General features: G+C 43.2%; 1 protein-coding gene across 1 annotated transcript in view; it reads right to left on the bottom strand.

The window, feature by feature from the left end:
• Positions 1-26407, bottom strand: part of TRABD2B (TraB domain containing 2B) — a 294690-nt gene that overhangs the window by 32480 nt on the left and 235803 nt on the right. The window contains exon 5 of the mRNA XM_009635758.2: positions 12116-12206. Within this exon, the coding sequence (XP_009634053.1) occupies positions 12116-12206 (91 nt within the window). The remainder of the gene's footprint in view (positions 1-12115; positions 12207-26407) is intronic.

The raw sequence follows: 26407 nt of genomic DNA, 5'->3' as shown, positions 1-26407 counted from the left end.
ATGACCCTGCATCACGCTCCGTGGTGGCCGAGATGTGTCTTGCATTTATTTGGAGCAGCACAGCCCTGCCAGTGCCTTCACAGCTCTACCAGCCTGAGTGCTGCCCATCAAATCCCAATGTGGGAGGGATCGCCCAGCGGTTTAGGGGTTAGAAGTTTAACCACTAACAGCTAATAGTTTAATCACCAACAGATAGCTGTGCTGGCATAATTTCCCTCAGGGAGTTAGAAAATTCTTTATGCCCCAGTTTTCCATCCACCCACAGAGATAACTCCCCACCTCACATGAAGACAGTGAGAAGAAACCCAGCAAAGATTCAGAGATGCTGTGCTGGTGGGACCATGTGAGCACTAACAGGTAGATGTGGGCCAGACAGCAAAACTGCCACCTCGTGCTGTTGAAACGTTGCCCACATAAGACGTTTTAATTAAAACCGCAGAACGATACAGCTGACTCATCTGCAATGAGCCCAAGCGCTTGGAGCTGCCCCACCAGGCCTGCTGAGACAGAGATGTTGATTCTGAACAGAGGCACAGGTTACTCAAGCAATGCTCTTTTCCTAAGAAAACGATGACACCCTGCACACACGTCTGTCTGTCCCACCATCTCCTCCCTTCTCTAGTAAGTGTCTGACAGCGAGTTGTAATTGAATTATCCCAAGTAGCACAGAGATCAAAAAAAGAGCGTATATCCTTATTTATATGAAAATAAGCAGGAAGGATTTAGGGTTTATGAGGAAAGGCTCAGGTATGAGCTCAGCCCTTTCCTAGATGCCGGAGTCCAACAATTAGAAAACCTATAGGCCCCCTGGACCTCATCAGGTCCGTCATTCACAGACTGACCAGAGGTTTCTTGGAAAAGCAGGGGAGGTAAAGAGGGAGGGAAGTGGGACAGTGCACCCCAGTAGTGAAAGAAGAAAATAAAATCAGTCTCCTGCTGCATCATCTCATTTAAAACACTTCTGGTTGCCTGTGCACTTAATTTGCTACCTTCCACTGATTTGAGCGGCAGTTGCTGACCATTCAGCAGTGACTGCTATCAGTATGAATGCTTGAATACATAGAAATTGCCCTAAATTCATGGCCAAATTTGTAAAACAAACAAAAAAACCTCCTGTTAACTCTGCTTTCTTTCATGTCAATGTCCTTTCTCCTTGAGGGGGGATGTTTCTAAAATTGCCTCAGGGATTTAAAACCTAAACACCTGCTAAATGTCAATGGAAGTTGCACTTCCCAGTTTCATTTGTGACCTAAAACCTAATCTACATATAAGTTTCATACACGTGCAAAATTCTCATTTAACATTAGCAAGAAATCACATGCCTGTAGGGGAAGAAGAGGATTCCTTTGTCACAAATGCAAAGCAAGGTTTGCTTTGACAAATCGGTGGCAAAAAGCCAATCTGTGCATCTCTTGCATCCATTGACTATAGGTCAATGAGTGGAATGACACGATGCTCCTGGGAAGAGGTCTTCAGCCTGGGTGGCACTATGGAGGAAGGAAGAAGGCACCCACCAAAACCACATGTGTGCCCAAACTGGAGTCAGAGATGAGGACATAACAAGGCCCTTCAGATCTGCATCTGCCAGGATAGAAGCAGAGGAAGAGCCACCCACTGACCTGAACCAAACCACCACCAGTATTACTCTGGTGTTAGACAGCCTTAATTCTTAGCACTGCTAATTTCAGAAATCAGCTTTTTCTTTCCAAAGTTCATGCAGGGACTTCTGGATCTTCCTTGTACTGGAATATGATGCCTTGACTCTGTGGGTGTTAGGAATAATTCCTTGTAATGACTTAAAATGCCGCAAATGCAGGCAATGTTACAACCTAAACCCACTACAGCAGCAGAGGTTTACTGCTCTCCTTGCAGAGAACCATGTGAGTTTGTTTCAGCTAGCAATGTTTTCTTTCCCCTTCAGAAATCAGGAGGAGACAATACCACAAAAGTATTTGAGATCCATGTGAACCTTGTTTAGCCACTGTGGATCGGGATTTACATTCCAGGGATATAATGAACCCAGAGACGCAAAGATGTGGGCACACAATGTTATTAAAGGTTTGAAGATTATCCCAGTCTCATTCAATAACTTAGCCTTTTCTTAACGATGCTGGCACATATATGAACTGTAGCCGTTAGCAAAGCTCAATGCCAACAGAAATCAGCAACTTTGCAGAGGCTGAGCAGCAGCCCAGTGTAGTCCTCTGTGTTAGAGCTCTGGACAGGCTGTATCGTTTTTCTTGAATGGAGGGGGAAAGTGTTTATCTGGGAAGCATTTCACATCAAGGACAATAGGGAACTGTTTAGCTTTCCACAAATAGGTTGGTATGCAACTTCCGAGCACTCTCCAAGGAAAACTTTGGAACACTGGCCACATCTTTTCAGCAGGGATTTCATGTAAAGCAGTTAATGCCCCACATCCTTCATCCTGATTTATTCCTGCTTCATCCTTGTTTCAAAGTGCTGCACTCACTTCAAACACAACATGGGGCTCATCTCTCTGAACATGCACTTTGATGGCTGGGGACTCCAGATTCGTATCAGCCGTTCAAACATAAACAGGGATGTGCTGTCTCGACAGAGGTATTTCTGTGACTGCCTCTATTTTTGCAAGAGTAATTTGGAAATGTGAAGCTGGGGTCAGATGACAAGAGATTCAAATCTAGTGGTCAGGCAGGGCACTGGATAGCAAAACACTTGGAGCCTGTCTATGACTGTGCTGCTGAGTTGCTACAGGTTAGCAGGAAAAATCTTAGTATCCCTGACTTGACATGCATCCTGGGAGTTAGTGGAGGAAGGCTTCAGGGTGCTCTAACCCACGAACATGAGCACCGAATTAGGTGTCTCTTCCTCTGCAAGCTGCAACCAGCAGAGGGTGGCACTGCAGAGCTGTGAGCTGGTCTGACGTCCCATACAGCAGCAGAAAGGCGAAATACCCCAAATCTAGTCCTTCTGTCAACTTTGGTCCCCTGGGGGACCAACTATTTTCTCGCTGAAGTCAACAGGAGTTATGACCATGCAAGGTATAAATCTAGGCTAATTCTTGGTGCTGATGAAAAATTCTGTTCTGTGGTGGGGCTACAGATGAGGCAGACAGATGGGCATGGCCAGGTCCACAGCAAGCCATGATGGGGTAAATCCTCCCAGTGCTTCTCCTGACCAGCTGGAGTCTCAGAGGTCTGCGACAGTGGCAAAGGATCCAATTTTCACAAGCAGAACAACCCCCGGCCATGCGGCCACCTGACTGAACTAGAGGTCAAAGTGGAGGCCCAGACAATTCAGTTTCTGCCAGACACTCCCTGTAGCCCAATCTTTCTCTCTAAATTTGCATTATTAATTCTGAAACTGGATTACCGTAAGAGTGTATTTTTAGCAATCATGTTTGCAGGAAATTGTCTTCATTCAGGATGCTCTTCCATCGTGTCAATTGATAGCCACTGTGTCTATATTCACGTACTGCATCTGATCCGTTTTTCCTCCCTCCTGTTTCTATTCACAGGTCCATTTTTCATTCTCCCTGGAATGTGGAGCATTTGGGAGCGTACATGGAAAGCCAAAGTCTTTCAACACCCACTAATAGAAATTTGTTTTATTAATTAACTTTGTGGGAAGGAAAAAAAAAAAGAAAGAGAGAGCTGATCCTCTGCTCTGAAATCATGAATCACTGCACAAGAGAAGACATGCCCTCTGAGACACCAGAGGCTGCTTCAGACAGACTGAGTGACTGAGCTGCTTTCTTGGGAAGCCCTGAGTCATCAAACACAGCAGTTTAATCCCCAGGAAATGGGAAACATATTGGCATGACGTCCACTTACATGGAGCATGAGCTCCAGAGAAGGGTGAACCTCCAAAGGTTCTGGAGATCAGTTTAGCTTGTGGAAGGATATTAAAACCTGAAAGCTTCTCTGAAGTATATCTGATCTGGAGCTGGGTACACTATTCCCAACACATGATTTACTGGAAGAATTAAACTCTTTACATACTTTACAGATTACATACGAATTTACTTTGACTTCTCATAAAAATGATTCAATGATTATGGCATGAAAATGTTCTGGCTTCTAAGTTATTTACTGTGACAAGTGCTTCATATATTCACCATTCTTATTTACCTTTTTTAACTAGGAGGAGCACCTGATATATATGCTTCCCAGGCTGACCCTTCACCATGCTTCTCCTAAAGGGACACCCACACAGTCATTTCAGACCCAAAGCTGGGTTGCAGCCAGTGTAAAGCCACCTGGCTTGGCCAAGATACCATGAGTTGTTAAAAGGGAGACTATTTTGCACGGAAGTGGACAAGAAATGTCACAAGATCCCATTGCGTATGTATGTTAGAGTGACCTGCTACTTGTGGGGGCAATTCAGAAAGGTTTCAGTAATTTCACAGCCTGCCACAAGATCCACCAAGGAGTCATTTGGCCATGCCACGAGCCACACTATGTTGTTTTGGAGGGCTTCTACCCCCATTTAAACTGTGAAGAATGTCCCTATGAACACGTGATCACTCATGAAAGATGGAAAATGTACTTGTCAGTGTATTCCTATGTAGAGAACTGTACCCTCTAACTGCTTTGTTGTAAAGCACTATTCTTGAAGGAATTTTAAATGAAAGTGTCAGTGAAAAAAGTAATTGACTCCCTTTCTTCCTTTTTTAGGAACTGGTGCATGTTAAAGATCTCCCTGCAAGCAAAATTACTAGCAATTACACTCACATTGAATCAAGCAGCTCTATTGATTGCAACACAACCACAGACCTCTTGCTGAAGGAAAAGAAGTCAGCTCTGGAAGTGGAAAAGCTATCTGTCCTAACGTGTGAGGTCTCTTTGCCTGACAACATGATAGTGAAGGTAAGGGAAGTCGGCGCTGCAAAGACAGAGTGACAGCGAACAGACCACAAACTTCCTTAGATAAACGACATCTTTCAAACCATACAATACCACTTGATACCTTTGTGCCCCTTGAGCCGTTACAAAGTGCAGCTGCACTTCAGCCCAGATTGATATCACTTGGGATGGGGGCCATCAATCCACAGGACAAGTGCAGGCTGAATACACAAACACAAAACTCACGCAATCTCACTGTTTCAATATAACGCTGGAGACGGGATGGTGCAATTTTTCCAAAGGCTTGAATGAGTCCAGTGACATTGTCTGACTTGAACATGGGGCCCAAGTCCTTCAAATAGGAGGGGAATTCATCTCGCAAAATGATTAGTCATCTAAAACTAGCCAGACACCTACTGCAAGCAAGTTGGGCCAGCTGTCGAAGACACCCATGAGCAACCCTCTGGAAAAGCCAACCTTCTTACATTGACTATAGTAAGCATCTGCACAGCTGTGTGAACATACTCTTAGTTTTCAACCAATTCCCTCATGCCTCCTCCCAACCAAAGACAGGTGATAATCATCAACAATCTCACAGTAACTATGATCTCTAAAAGCCACTGGCACTGATGGAAGCCTTGTTGTTGACTTCATTGTAGTTTGGATCAGCTTTATCTCTAGTAACTACAGACCAGAATTTTCATCTTATACTAACAACCTTAGGTGAAAAGATTTGCATTAGAGTTGGCTGGAAGCAGAAAGAGGATGAAAAATCAGCTTCTCCTGTGGAAACAAGAACTCCAAAATTTGGCTAGAAAATAAAGTAAGAACTACCTCTGAACTTTTGAAGTCTCCAAGGCTCTGTAAGTTGACTGTTAGATACTTTATGGAGTATGAGATACAGATCTCCTAAAACTGATGGGCTACAGAGCAGCAAAAATCCTAGAAACCTTAGCACTGGCTTCAGGACAGCTCAGCGAGCAAGCTGCCCTTGAGCAAAAAGAAGCAAGCCCAGGTTCCCCATTGTGCAAGTTCCCAAGGAACAGAATAATATGGAATATGAAACAATTTTTTCAAAAGAAACCAGAAATTTTGCCAAGGATAAAATCTGATTATAGAGAAAAGTGAATGTCCCATTGGGAGAACTAGTCAAGCACAAAATTCCTGAGAAGTTTTTGTTCCATATTCTTTCACCAACACCATGAATTATCTTGCTCTTTTCCCAGAGTTTTTTTTGTATCTAGTTGCTAAATTCCACTCTTTCAGAAGGTTTTTGGCATTTAAAGGTGGCCTAAAGAGCATGCAGATGCACCGGCCCTAAGTAACATGTTGCTTGGGAAGGATAATTAAGTTTCTATGGCTGCAGACTTGCAAGTTGACTTTGCTTCTCTCCCACATCTTGGAGATTTTCTCCAATTTCTTTTTCCCTGTTACTTTCACTGGCTCAGACTTCGTGGCTGTAAGGTAATTATAGACACAAAGACAATTAAATTGCAAAGGAGGATATTTTAAAGGCACGTGGGAATTCCTTGAAAAAGTAATGTGCATATTTTCATGACAAAATATTTTAAGCATTAAGTAGTCATATTCGCCAATGTTAGATGAGGCAATAAATTTGCCAATGCATGCAGATGAACCCCATTTAATCCCTATACACCTCTTACTGCAAATTATGCTGTCAGAGAAACCCCCCCTAAATAATGGGTTTGCTTTTCTTCTGAGGGAAGGAAGCCAGTGAAAGGAGTATGATCTTCAGGCTCAGATCAAGTGAAAGATCCAAAGGTTTACAATAGGATTAAGAAGAACTACAGCATCCCAATGGGGAGATTATTCCACCCACAGGAAAAAAAAAAAAAAAAATCTGTGCATTTTTCCCTGTCTCAGAAGAGATGGGATCCAGAACGGGCTAACATCTCCCCAGCTCTTCTTTTCTCAATTAAGCCAGTTGTTTCCAATGAAAGTGTCACAGCTCTCTCAATTATTTTTTTACTTTCCTCTTTTCTAAACAAAATGTTACCTATTTCACTACAACTTTAATGTAGAATCATAGAATGCACAGAACGCATAGAACTTTCTCCCAAACACATCCCGAACATTAATAGCTAAGCAGAGTGGAGTAGCTCTGCCAGGCTGGCACCAGAAAGCCAAAGTTGCTTGGGCATCCCAAGCTACTGGGAGACTCCTGAGGGCTCTGATGACATCCATGAGCTTCTGGGATGTAATCTATTGAATTGGCACTTTTACCAATTTGGGGCTCTGGGGAATGTTATGTCAAACATTTTCCCATTTCTGTGTATCACCTCATGAAGGTTAGGGATCCCTGATGGAGTGAAATGGCTGCATCACTGCATGGACTGGGTGCACTTTCATCCAGTGGGGAAGAAGAAAGCATTCATAGTGGAGGAAAGACTTCCACCATGAGACAACGCTGAGTAGGAGAGCCAGGGTCACACCTGTAGAATGCTACAGGACAAGGTGAAGGAGCAATCTCTTTGCTTCAGAAAGAAGGAAAGGAATAAGCAACAACAGAAAAGACATGTTGCTTCAACTGGGCCAGGAAGTTCAAACGTAAGGAGGAAGGGTAATTAATTTCTACAGCAGAGCTCAGAGAGTTTACAATAAACTCTCAGATGGGCAGAAATAAAAGCTTGTCCTGAATTCTGCCATTCTGAAAGAAGGTAGCATTGAACATAATATCAGAAAGAGCAGCCTGATGGAAATGAGCACTGCTGCCTGTTTTTCTGGCCAAGAGAATGGTGTGCAGTATGTCAGGGCTTGGCGCATGGCAGAAGGTCAGAGATGATTCTGAGAACCCAGTAACAATAGAGTCATCATGGACACAGGTGCTTCCGGGATTGATCTTGCAATTTGGCTGTTTCCAATTAAATGTGAAGCAGCTGTGGCCCTTTATCTGCTCAAGTCACTGGAATCCATCTGAGGGGAAACTTTCTCCCATCTCCTCCTCTCTCCCCACCCCAAGCATGCAGCTCCGCTTTCTAAAGACAGAGAGGGCCAGGGACAGCCAGTTGGCAGAAGCCTCACAAATAATAAGAAAAAAAAGTTCCTTTTCTTATCTCAGGGCAAAGCAATGAGATACTGATTCCGCCATTCATCTTCCAATGTTTTTATTTGGGGACAAATAGGACAGCCAGCAAAATAAGAAGCAAATACGAATGCTGTTGAAGGTTGTCAGGCAAACAGATTCGGGACACTTTCCCTCAGGCAACAAAATAAACAAATGAAGCCAACGTGAGGATAAGTTCTCAAGTGTTTATGGCATTGTTCTGCATGCTGAGTACAACAAGGTTTCTTTTACAGAAAGAGATCGAGCTTTGAGGCTCAGGAAGGTCAGCACTGGGCCATGAAGCAGATCAATGGGACCTAGGGGATTTCAGAAATCCAGTTGGTGAGAGCTCCCAAATAGCTCCACACCAGCTAAATGTACTTTATATGAACTTTTCTTTGCCAGTTCATTGATTCTGGAGCCATCAAACCCCTCCATGTCTTGGCTATCTCTTCTAGCCCGCCAAGGTCTCACTTTACTTTCCCCCAGTACCTTAAGAAAAGGAGAACTTGGCTCAAATTTATGCTTGTCAGTAGACAACAGAAATGTGAGACTCTAGGTATTCATTTTGGTCGGCTTGAAGAGCAGCCGTTTCACAACCCATGCTTAGCATTTTGGACAGAGGAAGCCAGCAATATTCTGGCTTTACCCACCCTGTAGGTAACTGAAAGTATAAACAGCTTTGCTCACCCTTCCCAAGGCTTTTCTAATACACAGGAATGGTACTAGTTATTTTCTAAAAAGGTATTCTCTTGTCCTTTCTGAAACTGAAATGGACGGTGGAGCTTAAACATCAAACCAGATTACCCCACCTATTTATGGTTCCACTGCGTTATTATCGAACAATAAAGATCAGACTACTTATAATTTCAATAATCACCATCGTCATCATCATACTGTTCTAGGAACAGAGATATTAAAGAAAAATAGTATTTGCTTTTTTGGCAATGCAGCATTGGTAGTAAGTAGGACATAGCACGAGTGTTTTGCTAAAGTTACTTTCATAATTTCAAATAGTGGGGCTTTCTACTTAACCTGAGAAAGACTGTCCTGAAAATTACTGTCAAGGAATCATTGATATTCAGCCAAAACCACCCTCGGTTTCAATATGATATACCTCCAAACACTCCAATGTGCCAGCTCAAATTGTTCCTCTTTGTCCTTCTGTGTGCAATCCGTCCACAACAATCCTTTTTTGAATTCCCTTTGCCAAAACATAAGCATGCAGCTGCTTCAGTTTTTTCCAACCCTTGCATTTTTTCCACGTGCTGTCCACCCCCACCAATCTCTACATTAGAGTCCAGCCGATCTTCCCTGAACACTGTCCAATTTTTCAATTGTCACTGCCAGAATGCAGTGCAGTGGGCTTTACTCCCTTAAACAACTTATTTGGAAGTAAAGCAGAAATGGCTCTTTTGGGTTTCAGCAGAGGAGAGAAATACCTCTTATTTCATTTATAGCTCCACAAGAATCAAGACAAAACCACCTGCATCTCTATAATCTGTAAAACAATTTCTGCTTGCAAGCAGCTCAAAATTTGTTGAACTTCTACTTGTTTATTCTATGTATACATGCGGTTAGTATAGCCACTATACCGAAATGGTTCCTCTTCTGGGCCTGTTTTCAAATGTTTTATTTCATCTTTTAAAAAGGAAAGATGAGAGCAAAAAAAGAAGAGTAGATAAAATTGCAAGGTTCCTTAAGACTCTCAATTACAGCAACACAGACCCGACATCACAACAATTAACTGGCTGCGCTTTCTGAATATGCTGTCAACTTTTGTCTTATCTGTTTGACTAGACGAGTCTTTTGCAGCTCGCCCAGTAACCATAAAATAAAAGCTACTCTAAAATAGAGAGACAAAATGGTTTGCTGCAGCCTCCTCGTTTCTAAGGGGGAGCCCCAAGCACTTCTGATGGCTACAGCCCCAGTTGTACAAAAATACAGTCCCTGATGTGTAGGCCTGGGAGTCTCTTTTTTTTTTTCTAAAGGCAGCAAGCTGTTCCCTCTGAATATATTTAAATTCTCCTTATTTAAACTTTCTATAATCTTCTACTGTTTCTGCACCTTGAGTAATGCAATTTAGTGGCAACTCTGGATTTCTTTACCATGCCAGTTATTTTCCTTTCTATATTGTCAGCTAAGACTGGCTGACCTGCCTGTGTCATCAGACCACAGGAACACATATAGAGCATCTAATTTTTATGGATTACAACTATATGCTATCTCTCAACTCAATCCAGTACTCACACACAACAGTATACCCTTTAATAAAGTTTTGTAAGTTCAATGTTCAGAACAGACCCCACTGGAATTAGGGTACTAGTCCAGACAAAGGGACCAACGTGCCCAATGCTCGGGTCTGGAGCTGGGAACAGAAGCTACCAAGTGTAGGATAATTCAACTGAGGACATACACACTGTTCTAGGCAGCAGTCCAAGTCCACTTGCTTTCAAGTACGTTTGCCCCAGGGACTGACAATTTTAGGGAAGGCGTCATGAACAAGAGACACTGCTGCCAAGGTAGGGGAATGCATACACAGAGGTGCCCCATACTGCAAATAAGTCAACATTAAGCAGTGGCTTTGTTTCAAGTTTTCTGCCCCATCACGTTATTTCAAGTCTGTGATGACGTGTATAGACATATCCCAAGACCATAAAGAGCAGAGACTATTCCTGGACATCTCTCACATTGTATCTTTCTTTCTTATTCAGGGCTTGCAAACAGCCAATAAATTAATAGTTTCACAGTTTCCAGCTGAAATACTTTTCATGGGCAGATGATACTTTCAACTAAATAAAAATTGCTGAGGAAAGTGCCTCCTTGCCTGAGAGGAAAGTTTCTTTGTCAGAAACCTAGGAACCGTATACCTCAGCTGTTTTGGTATAGTTTGCTTGATTTTTCTGCTTTGCTGTATTTTTAGACACATGCATTTTTGTTGATTTTAGCCAAAATTTCCAGCTCCAGCCAGTTACAGTGTTTACTGCTCCTCCCCATGCCATGTTGACTTTTCTCCCTCTGCCAAAGTGCTGCTTAAACCTCCTCTGAATATATGCTTTTCCTTGTGTTTGATAGCTTTTTCTTCATCTTTTCCCCATTGTTATTTAGGACTGTGCTTTTATTGCTCAATATATTCCAAGAAGCATTTAGGATAAATGCTCTGTCAAAGACACTTATGTACAGTTGAGCCATATTATATTCTATATGAATCATTGCGGATGTTTCACAAACAAGGTTAGATCATCCAGATTTTCCAACTATATTGAACATAGCTTTTTCAGACATGGTCTACTAGCCCTGCAGTTAATCCTCCATATTGAAACTCACCTCATATTTGGACCATGTCACGTCTGCCCACTAGGGACAGGAGCATGCTGCTAACACTTTCTCCTAATGAGGATAACAATACTATGACAGAGCAATCTTGGCCAAATTTTATCTGCAGAATGCAGGGGAAAAGCTAACTTTGCAAAGCTAGATGGTCGCTCAACATCCCTCCCACTTTTATTGTCTATGATATCTTGAGACAGAGACCTCATCTAAATGGCCAGGAATGAGAAAAGTCTAGAGGAGGAAGGAAGTCTTTTTTCACCAACTGAGGCCAATTTTGTGCCACATTTTATCTTACACTAATGAAGAGCACCAAGAGCCTGGTAATCAATCCTTCTTGCCTGCTGTACTTGATTAGCTAGATGGAGAAGCTCAGGGAATAGTGAATCACTTTTTACCTAGCCACCACACTTTCCAAGGTGCATCTGCTACATTAAAACTGGTCCTTCAGGCAAATCTGAAAATCCACCCGAAGAAGAGCAGCCTGACAGAAAGACCTGAAAAATGAAGTTGGTGGCAGTCTACTGCCCTGCAATGGAGAAGCAACTAAAACCCCATGGAGAGAAAAAACCAAAACAGCTATAGCGGAAAATGAACTGAACAAGATGTTTCTTGAAAACAGAAAGAAACTGTCGCACTTCTGATCTGGTATAGTGAAGCAGCTGTGATATGAATAATGTCCCCAAGTGAAAAAAGGAGTCACTCAGGCTCTGTATGTTTCCAAACGCACACAACAGACGCTTTACAATGCACTTTTTGGCTGGAACTTGGGTGGGATAGGGAGGTTCCTCACCCCCCTCCTATACTAATGCAATAATCTTACTCGGTCGCAGAAAAATTGAGAGAAAAAAGAAAAGGAGAGAAAGTGATTAATAATCTGTGGGCAGCTGCTTACTTTCCAATTGGTTGTCCAGGAGGGGTGTGCTCCACTTCAAATCCTGCTTGTCTCAGTACATCAATCACAGTGTTGTTACCCAGGAAGTGACCTAAAATACAGGTAGAAAATAGCACTGTCAATCAAACTGCTCCTCTCACTCACTTAAGTTTCTCCTGTTGGAACAACAGGTTTGGGAGGCAAGGTTACCAGAAGCTAGACCAGCTCCAAAAGCAAGAAAGGCATGCTGTGCAATTTGTTGTAATTCAGACTCAGCTATTCACCACATAGCCCACTGCAGCCTTTGGCAATGGCCAGAGGAAAAGACAGTATAACAGCCCGATATGGTCATCTTCCATCTTATTTACCTCCCCTCCCCTCACATGGCCAAGGGACTGGGTGGATAAAAGAAAACCTGGATGAATTGCTAGCCTCGTCTTCCACTATGGACAATTTTAGTATGTGCATGGACTAAACAAACTTGTAACATGGATATCAGAATGACCTTGCAGTAGCAAAAGGAATATTGCTAGGGCTTTGACTCATGAATTGGAACAACTTACAACCCCAGATGTCCACCCTGCCCATCACTGTTCATGGACATCTGTTTATGAAGAAGGTCCGAAGCTGCTGTACTGCACGCTCAGTGCTTATCTACCTAAACCAGCAGGGATTCAGGAATTGCTTCATCAACTGTTCAGCCACCTGCAGAGCCGGGCTGGGAGGAGCTGGGATGGTAACCTTATCTCTCCCAAAATGTGAAGATTTAGTCCTGTAAATCAGGGCTCTTCGCTAGAAGTGTAAAGGTCGCATTCCTATTCACAGAAGTAACAAAGAGCCCAGTAAGCATTGCAGCATGTATGGGCCTTGAAAGAGTTTACTTATATACTTGAGGTCTGAACCAAATCCCACTGGAGTCAATGGGAGCCCTCAAAAGGCTTTGGGTGCAGACTCAATAAGGCAGTGTAATCCCTCCAAAGCTTTCAACTTATTGTCAGAGTCCCACATTGTTTTCAGGATGGGTTGGACGTAGGAAGTAAGGAGGCAAGAAGACCACTAACAGGTTTATTAAAACCCATGTAGCCCAGTAACCTGTCTCCAACTGTAGCCTGTGGTGAACGTTAAAGGTATATAAATATATACATGAATGACACTAAGAAAGGGCAGAACAATCCTCCTCCATTATGTCCATTAGATTCCAGCTCTGCATGGCTGGGTGACCCCCATTTACACCCAGGTCATCGCATCTCACTGCCAGCTCTGAATAGACCAATTCACCATGAATGTGCTCAAGCCTCTGCCTCCGTGTACTTTTTGCCCCGTGACATCTTGCAGCAGGGAGTTCCACCACGTGCCATGTGTAAAAATGTGCTCCTCTGTTTTGCAGCTGCTTAGAGAGCGTGTGCTTGCCCTAAGCACAGTGTAAGTGTTTGCAGGAGGTGTTTGTAACTGCCTGGCTCCACAGCAGAGCCAAATGCTTTGCACAGGAATAACAAGACAGGCAGGACATGCCCAAGTCTCTCTCCATGCATGCCACTGAGTAAGGAGCTGGCGTCACTGTCAGCAGTCACCCCTAGGACACTTCACCCATGCTGCACAAAGTCACTATGAATTTTAGAGTAATTCAGTCCCCAGTATTCACTAAGCCTACATCTCTCTGCTCACACTGCCAACAAGGGCGCTAATTCGCATCAGTTGTGGGAATGATGTAGTCGTATGGCTTTTAGTGCAACTTGCAAGCACTGGTAAGAGCTTTTGGCCAAAAGACATTTCTTTAAATGATTAAACGTACATTTGCAGAGCCCTAGTGTGTTCCAGGATTCCTCCACTTCCTTTTAAGAAAACTCGGAATTTGATTTTCCCCTGACTAACTAATAACAAAAGCCAAAGGAGCAGAGAGCAGTCCCAAAAATGTGTTACACAGCCTCAGAGATTCAAGAAATGAGACATTTGTGAGTGATTAACTGGATTTGATCATATCCTGGTTTTTTATGCAGTGGCCAAGGCAAACAAAGGTCCCCATTCTGTCACTGGCAAAGTGACACTGAGGAACCAAAGTCAAAGGTGTCAAAGTCAGAGACGTTTCTGAGTCCATGGTACAATGCTCTACTTTCCCTGAACCAGAGTCTTAAATGCCAGGAGATTTCTTAATGTAAACAATCATTCTGAATCCAGCAAATCTTTGACATCATGACAGTACAAAAGAACCCAATTTTAACTGCTTTAAACCCAGGAAAAAAAGTAACTACGCAACAGCTCTGATTCCTTACCCACAAAATGGTAGGACTGTCAACAATGTCAGCTCCTCAGCAAAGCCCATTAGTCCCTTCAAGTGATGGATGAAGACCAAAAGGTGATACCTCCTGGACTTCCCATTCCTGCCCTTTGTGTCGAGACCATGATGAAAGCTCGTTGGACAGGTGATCTGCTGTGCAGGGTGGCAGAAAAACATAAGCATGGCGAGACATGTGTTTCCACAGGGTAAGTCACCCTGAGCCGTTTAGTCCTCTGCCATACCCTTTTCTCTTGGGAGCTGTCCTCCAGCTATCCAGGAGTTTGTGTCGGATTGGGACTACAATTATGGGGAATGAGGAGGTTCCTGCCAAGGTAAAACCCACCCACGTGGGGAATGAATGTCCCCAGGACCTATTCTGAGACCAGGGACTGAATTGCCGTATCACAAATCTCCTTACCCTCTTCTCCAATCTTGAAGCTTATTCCTTTAATTTTGCTTTTCATAATGAGAAGGAATAAAAACTTCCATTAAAAAACCCTCACCAAACTCCAAATCCCCGAATAAATTAAAGTCTTCATTACAAACTTCAATTTGAACATTTCATTTTAGGTCTGCAATTCAACACATACTAAAATACTTTGAGTGCCCCAGTTGAAACAAGAGAAAAGAAATAAAACAAAAAAAAATCAAAACCAAAACCCAACTTCAAGCTTACCCCCAAATAATTCTCCATTCTACATACATCAACAGAGCCTGAAGCTTTAATGACCACTAGGAAATGGCATGAGCAGGTCTTTGCAGAGCTTTACCTTTAGACTCTGCTTAAAATTTTCCTGTTTGTATTAACCCACATACATCTGGGTAAATCATGACCTGTCTCACCATCAGCTTGCCCTGTTAATACATCCTTTCCACCTGATTGCAAGATTTCTGTATGGACCACCTCTGACTTAACCATCACTTGTCTTAAGTTCTCTGCTCAGTCAGATTTCACATATTGGGATTGGTTTTGTATCCATTTATTTTACGTCATAGCTGTTGTGGCCAGCTCATTATCTCATTACACACACTACAAGCAAGTTGAAGTCATGCTCTACCTCAGTGATAGAAAAACTGAAAACATGCATGCTCAGACCAGCAGCCTTCCCAGCCAACACAGACATCTTCCCAACAGTGATCCATGGTATCCTATGGCAAGGAGCTCCTCAGGATCAGAGATACGAGGAAGAGGAAGGTTTGAGGAAAAAGGTGGCACTTCAGAGGTCCAGTGCAGGTGGGTAAGGTGAAACATGAAAACACCCTTGCTGTCATTGCTGTACTTCCAGGGTTAAAGAATTCCTGGAAGAAATGTCTTGGCTTGCCTCCTGCTTCTAAGTCCATCATAATTATCCTTCCTAGTTTTAAAATCCAGGAAAATTTTTTATGAGAGAAATTTCTTACATAAAATGACTCTCCTTGGTCACATACAACTTGAGATAAGCATTCACTTGTTCGATATTGACAACGATATAATACTTTTGACAGTTTATGGCATGTAATGAAAACCAACTTAACCTGTATATTAGAGACAATTAAGTTCCGCATCAGTGAAAAACATAAATCCCTGCCTCTGTCTGCCCATACGTGCAAACAGAATATAGAATTGACAGATCAGTGGATTTAATTTTTATTTCTAGATATAAAATATGAAAAAAACTTTTAAAATTTTCTCTGCTTGGCCTGGAAATTTTCATTTAAAAAAAATCAGAAAGTACAACTACTGAAAAGTTAGTGCATCTACGAGACATATCAAACAGATTAGAGAGAGAGGGGAATGCTCTTGCTTCTCCGTCACTATTCCCTCTTCAGTCTAAACCTGAATAAACTATTCTTACAGTATTAACCAAATTTACCTTGACAGCTGATGAAAACTGGATCCAAGAGGTCAGAACACCAACTGCCTTGGGAAATCCATGCAAGTATGGGAAGAGGAGAGAAAGCAGACGTGAAAGATTTTCTAGATAGGGACTTGAAGTGAAATTCTGTACTTGGGCATGGACATACGCAGTACAGCCCCTCCTAAGAGTTATGCAATCCTTCCACCCTCTAAGGATAAGGAGTTACTCATGGGATTTGTGTGAGGACCAGACCCGGTGCTTAAACACAGAGTAATTTCATAGTTGGAACACAAATGCAGTGGAGTGGCTAGTGTGGCTCACTGCACTTGGGGGTGTTTCTTCATTAAATTTGATGAGGCCAAGATTATTCTCCTTTCTCTCATGTCTTGTTTTTTCAAGACAGAGGATCTGGAGACACTGGAGGAACACTTTATATAGCACGGTTGCTAACATTAATCAAACATCTTCCATCCCTGGTTTGCTTTTTTATTTTTAATTAAGAACTCTGCTTTGGACTACACAAAGCAGATGCATGTAACGCATTTCCTTATCTCCCCAAGATTTCATTTTTCACTGGAAGAAAGAAAGAATAAACCTCTTTGGTTTTTTACTAAAAGGTGAAAAATACAGTTTCCTTAAAGCATGCCCATGCACACGCGCACACGCTGCTGAAAAAATCCATTTTCTTCCATTCTTAGTGGAATATCCTGAGGTGGAGAGAAATACGCTTCTCGGCCAACTCCAACAGTAACAGCCACATACTTTCTAATTGATCACAAAAACTACAGCTCTCCTTTACCATTTCAGACATTCCGGTGACCCCCGTCCAGAGCATACCTAAGCATAAGGTTGCATCCCTCGAAAGTTAAATGAACTTGGGTGTTCCTACGCAGAAAAAATATAACCTTGTTTTGATGACAGAAGCAGAAAAAACGTTTTTAAGCAAATGTTATGTACTTTATCTAGGTCTAGCGATCTACTACAAATTACTTTGATTCTTCGTTTCACAATTCTTTGTTCCACAGCTTAGAAGGATAAAGGGGTACAAAGGAGCAGGAGATAATTCCCTCACAAAGGACCTCCATTGCCAGTGCCTTTGAAGTTGTGCTAAAAAAGCCTTGCTAGCCCATTAGCTGACACACAGCAGAAACCTGAACTGTTTCCATGCACACTACAAGCAGAGCTATTTTCTGCACAATTAGTCATAAAAAGGGCCAATGTAAACTGTGTCGGGAGGTCTCAATTCTTTACATTCTCCACACAGTGAATCAGATGTTATGTATAACATTTTGTTGCCATTTAGACCTCGGGCTGCTTTGCAATCAGGAGGCGGCAGTCTCTATTCCTCCTTCTCTATTAACGCTGATTTTCAACCCTCTTGGCACCACCAGAGTGTTTACGGTAGTTAGGCTTCACAAGAATTAGTGTAGGCAAAAACGCAAATGCCGAAAGCTGCACGTTCACAGTTGGGGCAAATACTCACTGGTTCCTTTGCTTGCTGCCTCCAAAAGTAGGCTTCCATTTATCATATTCTGAGAACGGTCAAACTGAGCATTTTGGAAGCCGAATGACGAACGCATCGAGAAGAGGCTGCAGTAAGGAACTGCAGGCAATTCAGGCAATGAATTTTATCTGGATTTGCTAGTTTCTCCATTATAGCACTCCACTCTAACCCAGCGGTCTCTGGGTAACAGCATGCATTTACACGACATCCCACATTACTGTTCCCCACCATGGCAGATGTGCCAGCCCCATGATGGTCAATCAGTTTTGTGGATAAACCCTCCAGATTTTTAATTGCCTTTCACTCCTCCTCCAGCATCATAGCTGCTTCTGTCCCTGCACTCAGACATTCTTTGCTAATGAAAATCATCCTTTAAAAATTGGAGGCTCTTTCACCCTTTCTCATGATGACTCAGACCACTGTCGCTGCCAGAGGATTGCTCCTCTTTCTCCTTAAACTGCTTACTTTCCTGAAATCTCACTCTAGTGGTAGGGATTGCCTTGAATCAGTATCGAGTGCACTTTGAGAAGGAGCAAACGTTGGATTTGCGCACAGATCTTGCAAGTTGGATCTAGATGTACCTAAAAGGTTCCTCCAGCCTGAGTACCCTTCTAATGTGAAGTGTCTTATCGGAGTATAAAGAATGACACCAGGTAACATATTAGGTGGGTGATATGCAGCATCTAGTGATGAGTATGATGATGTTAGGACTGCCTAAAAATTTTGATTTTAGATTTGACTGATAACATGAACAAAATTAATGCTTGTGGGGATCCAGCAGGGGAATTTTCTGGGAATGGCTGGAAGGATCCCAGTGTCCCTCCACCTCTCCCAGTTAGTACAAAACAACAGGAGCCATGCCAGAAGATGAGACATGCAGCGTATGTATCATCAGCATCCCAAGCTCATCCCTAACTACACCTCAGACCAGACATAAGAAAAGCTTCCTAGAGGCTGATATCCAGGTTCAAATCAAGAGCTAGGTGTGGGCTTTCCAAAGAGAGAGTGACTTTCAAAGATACAGAACTGAGAGCGTGCTGGGACAACTCCTGGGTAGTAACAGCACCCAAATACTATGGACAACAGCTGCTACGAGACAGGATCATGGCTAAGTGAACTGGCACCCCACAGAAACTCAGCAGCCTCAGAGACCACCCCTGCTAGGTCTGTTGATGCTACCCCAAGCATCCTTGCCATAGAGGAGAGCGCTTGGTGCTCAGACAAAACCAGGAACTCTTCACCCCACCTTTCAGAAAAGTCTGTTGCCCCAGGTTGCTGGCTTTTGCTCCACTGCAGGACACAGCTTTACTCTTGGACTTTTCAGCATTATGCAAAAAGCTGGGGAGGAGAGCCAGAGATGCAGAGAATGAGCTTTCTTCCTCCCCTGTTTGGCAGGAGTATCCGAGCCCAAAGCATGCCTTAAAAAATACTTTGTACAAGCCACGTGAAATGGTCTTGTAAAGCAGGCTTTCATCATAGCCTCCTTACATCATGCCACCCCTTCTCCAAGGCAGATGGAGAAATCATTTTTCCCTCTCTTGTTTGATGTTGTTATTCTCTGCAGTTGTGAGAACTGACTCATAGCGACTTTCGGACAGTCACGGGAAGCAAAGCAATAAAATATAAAAGGCCAAAGTGTACAGCACTTTGAACGTCCAGCAATCCTCCCGTGGCTCTCCTTCATTCTTTCCTTGAATGTAATCACCTCTCTCCCCTTTCACCCGTGAGCACTTACAGAATACGCTCTGGAGAAAGGCCACACCGTAGCTGGGGAGAGAATAGAGCAATGAGGGGGCAAAAGTTGAGGGGGTTATTCCAGATTGAATGGAGCACAGATTTGTGTTTCCCTGGGCTGTCTTTGAAATCTGCAGTACAATTGCATACTCAGAGCATCTCAGTCTGAAGGACAGACAGACTCCCACAGCCGCTTTCTATTTTCTTGCTGCCCTCAATATCATAAACTCCCCTCATGTCTCTCCCCTTCTGCTTTTCCTCTCTGCTTAGCCCCTCCGAGCATCCCTCCTGTTTAGGGCATGGAGCTATTCTGGAAGCACCCAAGTGTTACACGCTGGAAATCCTTGCCTGGAAGTGGCCTGGAATGCAATGCACAGGGCCCTCAACAGGCTCAGCACAAGATGGGACTGAGCTTACCAGTTTGGTGACTGGAGCCAGGCTGGCATAGCTCTCCGCTTTCAGACCCAAACCAGTGCCATTGCGTGGGCTCGGCCACTCAGTTCTGTGCTATCTTCAAAGTCTTTGCACACCTTCCCTAGCAGACTTACCTTAAATACATGATGAGGAAAACTTTTTTTTTGTTGTTACAAAAAGCTCAATTTTCTTCAAGTCTAAACCAGCTGTTTCACTTAGGTTAAGAAAACCAACACAAGTGAGAACTGAAGTGAGGTCACCTCCCAAGCATCTCTTCTGGTCTCTATGTCAGACCACAGCAACAACTGAGCTGTGTCAGACCAACACAACAACAGGGTTCACAGCTGCTTCAGGCATTTCAAGATGAAGTGACTAGTCTAAGCTGGTCAGTCTCACTAGAGAGGATGGGCACCTCCACAGAGCTATTCATTCCAACATCTCAAATACCGGGTTTGGGATGAACATAAGCCCTCTGTGCAATTCCCTCTCCACTGACCACGTGAGTTTGCATAGATGCTGAGGCTAAAGGAGCTATCAGACATGGCATGATGGCCCACCAAGCTACTCTGCCACTACCCAGAAGCTCCTGAACACAGGAACATGGGGCGCAGAGCCCATCCTTCCTCCCCATCCCCTCCTCTTCTGCTCTATCCCCAACCTTTCTTACCGTGCTGGAGTTTGCAAGGGAGGGGAAGCTGGGTTGATCTGTGCTGGACAATGTGCTCTGGTTAGTTATGGGGCCTTTTGGGCTATTTCATATTCTAGCTTTACTTACAGGGCATTAGAGGCGTTTTCCACAGAAAGAAGGTCCAACAGAGGATGACTCTTTCAGTATATATTCTTAAAGAAATAAGTCACTGGATATCAAGGATCCAAATTTAAAGGGCAGAGGGAGATGGATGAATAGCTCACAGTATCCTATTACCTTAGCCCAGCATGTTTGAGATATGATGAAATCAATCCTTTCCTGAGTATGCTAAGGACAGGGTCCCTTGGGGGATAAACAACAAAGCCGACAGGTTTGAACTGTTTATTTTCTAAAATGTATTTGTTGTGTTTGCTGGTATAAGCTGGAACAACTGACCGGGACAAGAATCTGTAGGAGGAAAATTACATGAGCAGGGCTGAAGTAAAGGTTTGCCTGTTATTTTGTCCCCAGGTTTTACTGTGACTGAAGACAGGGCTTGCTCAGTCTGAGATATCACATGGAGGATGGTTATTGGCGTTTTCCCCTATAGGAGAATGCCACGACTACATGGGATTTTATTTTTTCTTTTTTAAGGTGCATGTTCCTCACTGAATCATGCCGTTGGGAACACACCTTTCTACACAAAAGTGTGATGTAAGGTGTGACTGGAGGTGTGTGTCAGCCATGGAGCAGTGTGACAGGGAACATGTCTCTGTATCCCTCGTAATCCTCTCCAATGGGCCAATATACAAAATCTTGGGAGCTTCACCCATCCCCAGCACTGCAGCAGGAGATAAGGAGATGAATCTGGCGAAAATCTAGAGAAAATCTGTAATCTCTTAAGTCTTCTCAGGGTGCTGAGACATCTCTGAGACTTGACCAACCAGCTAGGGCCATCAGATCACCTAAGCGCAGACAGTCTGGTATGAAATGCCCTGTCTTTAAGTACAACATTGTTTGCCAGTTGTCATCAATACCTCAAGCAGTGAAGAAATCAGTAAGGAAGTCCAGTCTCTTTGTGTTGCCCAAGGGGCCTCATTAGCATGCTTGCAGCCTTGCTGAAGTAGACAACGCTCCCATCTGAACCAAAGTTATCAGCTCCTTTCATGCACGACACTCCTGGGCCCCCCAGGGCAGCTGCCACAGTAAAGTCCCAACAGCTAGGGCAGGTAGCCTCTGAGTGAAGTGTTTCATATCCCATCGCAAATCCCCTGAGCCATCCTGAACTAGTCTGGAATGCACATGGACCTGCTTGCCAAAGCCAGGCAAGGGTTGGGGTAGGGGGGAAGAAAACTTGTTTCCATACCTCCTTGCTCCACGCTCCTACTTTCCAAAAGTAACTGTGAACATGTTACTAAAACACCTAGAATAGCTTGATGGAGTCTGAGCTCAGAGCAGCTTTGAGCCTTGGAAGCTCCTTGGTCAGCAAAACAGAGTATCTCATTGCATGCAGAGTATCTCATTGAACTTGTAGAGACATTTCTGAGGTGTAGCCCAGCAAGGACCAGATCTTGTGGAACCTCAGCTTTTCTTAGGACACAGCCAGTACTATAACATGCAGCATCTTTGCCTCCTTAGATAAAGGCTTCTGGTAGGAAATAAGGATGTACTTAGTAGCTTGCTGTAGGAAATAAATAGTGGTAAGGACCCTGGTATATCATTGCAGGCTCTGGGAATCAGAAGTTTAGTGACTTCCAGAGCTGGACTATTGAGTTTGTCTAATCCCTTTTTGGCCTCATGGATGCATTTGGCATCTCACAATATCCTGTGGCTGCAATGTAATTATGCACGGTGTGAAAAAGCACTTCCTCATGTTTATTTTGAACCTGCCCACCGATCATTTCATTAGGCTCCCCCCAGTTCCTCCAGTTTGCACAAGCACAGCTCTAAACTGAATTAAAAAAAAAAAAAGTAATCTTGCACTACAGCAAGATTAAACCATGTCAGGAAAGTTAGTTGGGGGCAATGTCTGTCAAATCTATGAAATTACTTCAAAAGACTACAAGACAGGCTGTCATTTTCTGTTTGAAAATGGGTTTGAAAACCACAAATCAAAGCTCCCAGTTGACAGGACGCGGATCCTTGCTTGTTCTTTCTGATTTTGACCTCAGTCAATATTTTACAGACTACACTGGTTTCTTCATCTTCTCCAGGAGCCTCTTTCTGATGGTTTATTTGAATAGTGGATGTCTCACAAGTGAAAAATGTGGTGATGCCATAGCACAAAATACAGCGATTCTTCAGCAAATTGCTGCCCCCCTGAAGTTTATGGACACAGGACAAATTCTGTGCTGGAGAAGTATCGATGCTTTCTAGACTGCTTCTCGAGCAGTGCCCTGCTGGCATAGAAGAACGGAAGCCATTTTACCAGACTTTTTAAAAAAGGCAACTCTTCAAGAGAACCAAAGCCTTCCTTAGTCAGTATCTTTTTAAATATAAAAGCTTCACATTGTTAAGACTGTCGATGGTTCATGCTTTTCCCAGAAAAATTCAGCTGGCCACTGGATGTCACTGTTGTTGCAGAAAAACACACCAGAAAGTTCACAAATCAGGCTGTGAATAAGGTGAGGTGAAGTCACCCAAACCTGGAAATGGCCTTTTCTTTCAGTTAACCAGCACAGTGCTGGTGGCACCTGGAGGCTCTCCCTGCCAGCGCGAAGAACTGGAGGGAAGGTGCACTCAATGGCGCTGAGGTCTCCATCTCTATCTGAGGGCACGTCCTCCAGTGGAGCTCGTGGAACCTAACTCACCCGTGCAGAGAACTGTGTCCTCTCTTCTTGTTAGCTCCCCTCCGGTTTTGCTGAGATGTGTCCCTGCTGAGCCCCTGAGTCTGCATGACACATCCAACCTCGTCTCCAGTTTGGACTCAACCCTTTCTCTTCTACCATATAGTGGAGCACATTGCAGCAAGCACGTTTCCAGGCTTGCCCTTGATCATGGATTAAAAGCAATTACATGTAGTTTTGCTCTGTGGTTTTAGCTGGCACTGCTGAAAGGAAAGTTTAGCACAGTTGAATGACTTAAAAGGTTTGATCTAGTATCTCCATCGAAAACAGCTTTGTGTTATGTAGATCATTTGCCTCCTCTGAATAACACCAGGCATCTCCAAACCTACTCAATCACCCAGAGGAAACCTGCCCTAAAAGATTTTCCTGAGCCTTTTAAATTCAGTGAAGGATGCCCTTGCACCATCATGGTGAGACTTGTCAGTGCAGGCAATGGACTTTTCCAAGGAGTGTTTCGAGGCTGTAGGCTGAGGCCCTTCCCTCTGTGAAAGCAGGAGAAACAAGCCCCTGGAGCCCACAAACCCCATTCAGATTGGGGTCATAAAGTGCAGATGGTGCTGCTGTGGCATTTCAGAAGGTGTAAACTGGGTCTTGCTTCCCACCTTACACTCCAAGCTCAAGGCTTGCTTCTTGATTCATGCCAGCTCTAACACCACAAAGCAAACCCACAAAAACCAAGGCAGATCAAACCAAGGAACTTTTGCCCCTGAGGAGAGAAGGCAGGCAGGAACATGCCATGGACATTTGTTAAGCTGCTTAATATGGTGTTGCAAGACCCTCAGATATATGTGGTGTGGGAAGAGATCTAGAGTACCTACATCCGGACATCTGTCTCTTTTGAAGTGCAAAGGATACCCAAGGCTGTGGAACAGTAGAAAACTGGACTAGAAAGTAGCTATATTAGTCCACCTAAATGTCATAAATCAGGACCAACTCTGCCTGGGCATGATGATCAAATCAGCTTTGACCTTAAGGATGTTGGTATAAATTAGAAAAAGGATGTCCATAGGACACACTTAGACCACAATATTTTTAAAGCATTAGGAGATTCCTTGGCTGTGTCTTTTCTTTATTATTTTTCTTTCTTTAAAAGCAAAACAGAAGAAAGAAATGCTTTGGGAAGGACGGACAATCCTTTGGCTAAAGGTCCTGTGGTAGAAGGAGTGGGTGTTTCTAGCCAGCAATGGCAAAGACTCTACTAGAAGTGTCAGTAGATCTTATCTGTCAGAGACCATCTGTGTAGTGGGAAAAGAACAGAAAATAGTCCTGTGGTATTTAGAGATTCTCAGCTGTAAAGGTGCTGTATGAATACAAAGAGTGGTCACTCCCAGGCTCATATGCCACCTCTCTTGGACACCGCCTGTCACAACCCAACAGTGATGAGCTCCATCCTGCAAATACTTCTGTTTGTAAGCTACTTTGGGCATGCAAACAGTCATTATCAAGCCTCTGCATCCCTGTGCACGAAGGATACTAAGCTCACAGATGTTAAATTTAATTGACCAAAAGTCATGGAAAGCTGTATCCCTGAAGTACTAATTCATACACGCTATGCCTGCAGAGAAGTTCTTTTTATTACAAATTTATTCCTGATTAGACTATCATATGTGTATCTACATTCCACTCATTACTATTTATCTTTGTGAATTCCACCCACACAGATCTATTCTCAGCCACATGGCCAAACATCCTGACTAATTTCAATTTAGTTTTTTTCTGTACAAAAGTATAAACACACAGATTTTCTATATACATCAATGTTTTGAGCAAGCAGAAATATTTGATTTGAATCACCACCGCATTACTCTGGTTTTACACTAGTATAAACATCAGTGGTTTTCACTGTTATCTCCTGCAGCCCAGCTGTGAACGCTGGGGAAAAGGAGCAACAATGAAGATAAAGCACAATTTATCTGAATATCTCTCATAATATTGGCCCAGCGAACAGACTTCTAGTGAAACCAAAAAGAGGGATATTCAGCGATGCTGTTAGTTTTCCATGACAGGGCTGTCCACTCTGACACATGGTCACATCCAGAAGTTGAGTAAGTTATTATGGAAGTCTAGAAACCTCAAAATATACACAACAGATTTTGAAAAACATTGTGGTTACGTGGGTTGAAGCATGCTTAAGGAATATGTTAAAATCCAAGCAAACAATCTACGCCTTCGCCCCCTTTCTGTTAACACACAAGTGCATGCACACATCACCAAGCTTGCATTGCAATTTGTAGCTCTGTTATTCATAGCCTTCATTAAAGAATAACAGCCCCTGTATCACGAGGCAAAATTGTTCACACATGTGGACCAAACAGACACACCAAGGCTGCACCCTTATGGTTTGTGAGTGACAAGCTTAATAAGATTACGCTTGATCTTTCTCTTAATAAAGCTGGATGACATTCAAGCAAAGCCTGGGTTTTGTTTTAATGGTACATTAAGGGAACCCAGAGTCTGGCACAGCTGGAGGCCTGAACCATCGAACGAAACTTGGCAGTGCCAGCATTCCCTTATGATCTCAGACCCCACATAATGAATATTTATATCTCTATATACACATATGCACATATATTAAATACCTATCATTAGCTGGTCAAGGTCAACGCTCTGGGTAACAGACCTGGATGTAATACCTAGAATGATGATGGTTCCTTTTTTCTTGTGTTATGAATCACACAAATTAAGCAACCCACAGTTTATAGAGTCTGCAACACGATGGACTGCTTTTAAACCACACATACCAAAAGGACGGAGAACAACTCCAAGAAACAACAAAAGCAAAAGAGAAGTGTCATCACCTTACTGTTTGAACCTGAACACAGCAGAACACGGAGACTCCTGCTTAACTTTAATAACACCAGCAGCCTTAGCTGACTCCAGGGAAGCAGTCATTTACTTGAGATAAGCCGGGGCTCGTGTGTTTTGAAGCATCATGGGTTAGAAGCTAAAGAGTGTTAGCAGAGTCACACGGATTTAAACCATCATTGCGACTGGCCCAAAGATTACAAAAGACAGAACACAAAGAAATCACTTAGAGGAATGTGAAAGATATAATGCTGAATTTTTATTTTAAA

Source organism: Egretta garzetta, unplaced genomic scaffold (assembly GCF_000687185.1).
Source record: "Egretta garzetta isolate BGI_Z169 unplaced genomic scaffold, ASM68718v1 scaffold533, whole genome shotgun sequence".
NCBI classification, from domain to species: Eukaryota; Metazoa; Chordata; class Aves; order Pelecaniformes; family Ardeidae; genus Egretta; species Egretta garzetta.
Note: the sequence above shows the minus strand (reverse complement) of the source record. Positions and strands in the feature narration are given on the sequence as shown.